At 42.5% G+C, this 5,668-nt stretch overlaps 1 protein-coding gene across 1 annotated transcript in view; it reads right to left on the reverse strand.

Moving 5' to 3' along the window:
• The window catches only part of kpna6 (karyopherin alpha 6 (importin alpha 7)), an 11,568-nt gene extending 10,773 nt beyond the window's left edge, over positions 1–795 (reverse strand). Inside the window, exon 1 of the mRNA XM_048229035.1 lies at positions 685–795. Within this exon, the coding sequence (XP_048084992.1) occupies positions 685–688 (4 nt within the window). The 5' untranslated portion in view covers positions 689–795. The remainder of the gene's footprint in view (positions 1–684) is intronic.
• Positions 796–5,668: the final 4,873 nt, after the last annotated feature.

The following is a 5,668-nucleotide window of genomic DNA, read 5'->3' on the forward strand; positions in this document are numbered from 1 at the left end:
AGACTGCTGACCTAGCCAGGAATGTAGACGTCAAGCTAGCTCCAGCTAGCAAGTCAGAGTTAGCTTTCTTTCGCTGCTTTAGAAAACATTAACTAGACCTAGACCGTTAATACTAAAACCTATCGACTAGACAACAATGCCTGAATACAACAGTTACCTGCTGTACCTGCCAGATAAAAAACAGCCTCTGATGTTACGAATACTAATTTTAGTTGTCGCATTCAGGTCTTTATGAAGGGGGAAACAGTAGTGGGTAGCTAGCTATGTAGTTGAAAGTTAGCTTACTCGTAGCAGTTTAGCAAGACACTCGACGTCGCTAGCTAGCTAAATACTGCTATCAAACTACCAGGTGTTAGGTGACTTTGTTTAATTAGCAAAGTGCTGAAGTCTGAGCATTCAAATGAAAACAAGTGTGAGTGAGTGAAACAAAATAGTTATCAACTGAAAGAATAACACGTTCCACTCGGGTAGGCGAAGCTGTTAGCTAGCAATCCTTGAATAGTCGTTGTGGGTTGCTTAGAGGCTAGAACGCTACAATAGCTATCAGCTAAGCTAAGTTGCTAACTAACTGCATGAACATAAAGATTTTACTCCTAAAAGTCGTAAACACCCTGTCATCTCCAAATACATACAATTAAGTACATTCAGCAGATAACGAATGTATTACAAATGATCTGGACTCACCCATTCTGTCCTATGTATGCGAAAAACTCTCCCTTGCTAATAAATAAAATGTAAGTAATCCCCTCTATCTCCTTGCCTTCGAGAATTTGCTTCTCTCACACAAACAATATGTCGGAGAGCTACGGCAGCCCCAATGAGACATGCGTAATGACGTTTGCTTTTTTAAAACCTGTCATGCATGTCTTCCCTTAAAATAGTTGATTAGTATATTCTATATTAATAAGACTCAGTAAAATTCAGAGATGAAATACAGTTAATGACAATAAGTGACGGCACTGAGTCAATGGAAACCCAAACATCGACGTTGATTAGGCATATCAGGTACACTCATAGGCTTAGTCTGAAAGAATGTCCATTGCTTTTAATAATGTAAGGATGGTTTTGCTCGAATAATACAACATAAGAAGTAGCTAACATGTAGTTTAGTCGAGAATGGTCAGGTGAGCTGTAGGCCTATGTGATAGTCAAACGGAGATGTCAAGGAGTAGTGAAATTCATGTGAAATAGGCTAATATAATGCTCTAATATGAACACATGGGGGCAATGTTGCACAACAATTCTTTATGCGCGTGAAGGCTTGAATAGGGTCTCAAAAGCTAAATTGTAACGGGCAACGTAAAGGTCAATGTCAGATCAGATCGGTAACCAATGCGGGAACTAGGCCTAGCCGTTTCTTTGCAGTTCTGTCGGCCAGTGAGTGAGTGTACAGTTATAGGTTTAAGTTTGCTGTATAGCCTAAGTAATGGAAAGTGTTTTATAATTGTGAGGATGCAAGGAGTAATGACAAAAACTCTCGAGTTTCTAGGTTAATTTGTTTGGGTTGCCATTAAATCCAGGAGGAAATAGGCCTAGAGACAATGTAATGAGACAATCTGTACAACATGAGTGAGAGCCTGCACATTATGTGTGTTTCCTCAGCTTCTTCAACACAGACAGTTTGATAATACTGCTTATCCACTGATAGGCAGTTTAGCATGGAATATGACATGACAAAAACTACACTAAAATCCTCTCATTCACTCACTACTCTCTCATCTCTCTTGCTCTCTTTCTTTCACTCAGGATCTCACTCCCTCTTTATCTCCTCTTACCCATGTAGAGTGAGCAAGGTGGTGAGAGATACCAGATGGGGAATGAGAGGTGGTGGAATTAAAGGTAGAAACGAAGCTTCAGACACCTCCGCTATCAAAACTGGATGTGAGTTTAAATAAAAACAATTAAACGTCCTCTGAGCGTTTGTGGAAATTCACAGCTGCCAGACTTGGCATGCCTCATATCTAAGCATTCACTTGTGAGTGACAGCATTTAATATTCTGCCTAACTCTGAGAAAAATGCTACGAATTACGTCTTCTGCTCAATCCAATGCAAAGTGAGATCATGAAAACATGTCCTCTAAATCCATACTGTGTTATTTGATCAGACGTACTGGTTTGGTATAGAGACACACAATTCCCCTTGTGGACAAATACTGAAACCTTTATGTCTGTGACACCAAATGGAAATAGCATGTTATTCGATAAGATGAGACAAAGAAGACATTCACATCGGAAAGCACTTAGCAATGTTAATAGATAAACTCTGTGGATCAATATGCTACAATTATTGTACACAGACGGTAATTGATGAACACATCGACTCTGCGAAGGGCTGCCAATCAGGGCTCTCTGAACAGTCGAACAAGGTCTTGCCAATTCAGTGCCTCAGAGATTATTCATATTTTGCCATGGAAAATGCTGTCCTCCTTATTCTGTCCAAACTCACCACTGCAATTCAACCAATACAACAACAAGGATTGAAGGTTAAAACATATTCTCAGTTTCAATGGTTCATTATGGACATACCCATCACTGTGTTGTGGGCACACACACACACACACACACACACACACACACACACACACACACACACACACACACACACACACACACTCACTATTATAAATCCATGTCTCCATAGCCTTTTAGCCTCTGCACACATACAGTGGACCTTGTCATAGCCACAGGGCCAGTGGTGCTAATGCCCTCACAGCTGATCTCATTGTCAGCATTTAATGTGCCGCTTTGCTGCACAGTACACGCTCAGCTCTGCTCCTCCACCCTCCGCTCATAAATCCATACAGTTATTCTAGGCCAGCAGGCCGCATGGAGCAGTGGTGGAGGTAAGCGAGGAGAGGCCACTCCCACACTCTGCTCTACTGTAAATCAGAACCAGGCCCAGGCTGCCGCCCGCCCAGCCTCCCGGATCTAAGAGCTCCAGAGATCCAGAGCTCGGCGCTCCAGGACAAGGCTGGCGGCTGGCTGATGACAAAACTCCCCCTCCCTCCCTCCCTCCGTCCCTGAGAATTGGTGGAGGCCAAGCTAACATGTTTTCCCCACTTCCCCAAGGACACTGGAGCAACTGGAGAAAAGTGTGGAAAACATCAGCGGGGGAGAAGTGATTAGATAAAATTACTACTGTTATTGGCACGTCAAATTTGTCCTCATTACAGTATTGCATATGTGATACACCACATGAGGCCTCGAAGCATGGAAAACATTACAGAATCAAGTAAACACTATAAATGTAATCATAGTATGCAAACCTAATATCATGCCTATCAATAACACATTGATAAGTGCTCAGCTGAGACAGCTTTGTGTGCTTATACATAGGCCTACTGGAATTCATGTGATGGCAAAACGGTCTTCAGCAGTCTTCAAAAGTTTTCAATTTTCTTTACACTCTTGGAGAACTAATACAGCAACTTTCTGAGCAAGTGAAGTTGTCGTTGACCTTTTAAATGTAAATTTATAATAATTAATTAGGAAAAGGGGGATTACTCTGCTTGGTGGTAAAGCATGGCTCTGTGCTGCAATATTAATGCTTCAGAGGAAATGTTTTCATACCTGAGAACTTATAAAGACTGAAAATGTTTAGTTTATTTATCTTCATCTTCAGTTTAATAGTTTTTCGTATCTGTATTCCACAGACATCCATGAACATTTATTGTTCTTGGACTGGTTTTTAATCATGTTCATAACTCGTAATTGCTGCCTTGATAATTGTTTGGATTAAAAACACATTTTTGTTTGCTGAAAAAAAAAACAATACTGTGAGCAAACTGCACATTTTTGTAATTATGTCGAGGAACATTGGGGGGTTATTGTTGTTTTGGTGCTGTTGCATGCACCTGTCTGTTGTTGGAATGTTCAAACAGTCTTAGAAAGCATGCTTATTAGTTTGGATTGTTATTAAAAAAAATCCTCAAGTGAAACATTTCTTTGATCTGTTGTCTCAAATTAGTTGTGAGGCACCATTTCCAACAAACACGCAGTCTCCAAGCATCTAGATTTATCGCACATTTTGATGCATCTACTCAACAGATTTTGTCCTCTGCATCCCAGGTCAGAGATAAATCACTGTTTGAAAGCTTCTGTAAGGACTTTTTTTAGCTGCATTTGTACAGCAAGCAACCCCCCCCCCGGCTGACTGCTGACTCAGTCTATTTTTGTATACAGACACCGGTATTAAAACAAGAACACAGCAGTCTTTCTTCGCACGATAACAGAAAGTCAAATTTATTGTCTGGTGTCCGTGGTGAAGTGCCGGGGTTGTTTGTCATCTCTGACTCCCCAACTCTGCCGCACACATAAACACACACACACACACACACACACACACTTCTGGCCCTGAAGGCCCCCTCACTGAGTCCAGCCCCGCATGAACTCAGCGCTGAGGCTCCTGCGCCACCCGCTGGGAGCCTGGGAGAAAGGTCACACCTCAGGTTTGGCTCAGTGGTAAGGAGGAGGAGGATGAGGAGGATGAGGAAGAGGACGAGAGAGAGAGAAATATACAACACAGACGGAAAAACAACCAACCCCTCTGCCACTCTCTGCTCTCTCCTCTCCAGGCTCTGTACTTAACAGAGTATACATACACACACACACACACAAGAGAGAGGGAGTGAGACACACACACACACATACACACACACACTAAAGAACTGTTACCGATTTGATGTGGGCACACACACACACACACACACACACACACACACAGAGAGAGAGAGAGAGAGAGTAGGATGCCTACACAATAAACATCACCCTCAAGAAACCTGTCTCTCTGGAGAGTAACAAACGGAGAGAAAAAAAAAACACTGCTGTGCTCAAATGAATAAATAATCTCTGTTAAAGGGGAAAAACAACCTAGGGCACATCTCTCTGACTTTGACCTTACTTTCGTTCCTTTTGTCTTCACCTACAGAAACAGGCAGTTGCTGAGAGAAGGACAATAAAATGGGAAACAGTAGCAAAAGTGAGCTCAAGCCCAATGCCTTCTGTGGGAAGACTGATATGCCTAATGGAAATGGTATGATGGTGTGAGGTTCTGCCTCTGGATTGTCGTCCATAGACTCACATCTCCCTGAAGTGTGTAATGTGCTTCACTCTTTCTCCATTGCTATTTCTTTTCTCATGATGTCTGCACCCCCCCTCTCTCTCACATACACACACAAACACATACACACACACTCACTGATCATTGTTTGCATGCTTGTAAGTGTGTTTCCATACAAACATGTGGATTCTCACATTGTTTTTGTAAACAACTGTTCACCTGTGTGCGCATTGAATACATGCATGAATGAAAACCTGTATATGGTTGTGCTATAGGTGTGTGTGTGTGAGAGAGAGAGCTTGTGTGTATGTAGGTGTGTGATATATGTTGCATGTGTGTGTGTGTGTGTGTGTGCACATGAGAGGATTATTCTGAGCATCTGTCAGTAGTATCTCTTCCTCCTTTCATGCTCTGGCTGGATCAACCCCCCCACACACACACACACACATCCCTCCTGCTCACATCTCTGCCATCTCTCATCCGGGTGACATTTCCACAGTCACGCCTGTCACACTCTCACACCCCCTCCCTCTCTCCCCCTCTCTCTCTCTCTCTCTTTCTCTCTCTTTCTCTCTCTCTCTCACACACGCACACACTCAAGGGAGCAGA

This window comes from Alosa alosa, chromosome 20 (genome assembly GCF_017589495.1).
Source record: "Alosa alosa isolate M-15738 ecotype Scorff River chromosome 20, AALO_Geno_1.1, whole genome shotgun sequence".
NCBI classification, from domain to species: Eukaryota; Metazoa; Chordata; class Actinopteri; order Clupeiformes; family Clupeidae; genus Alosa; species Alosa alosa.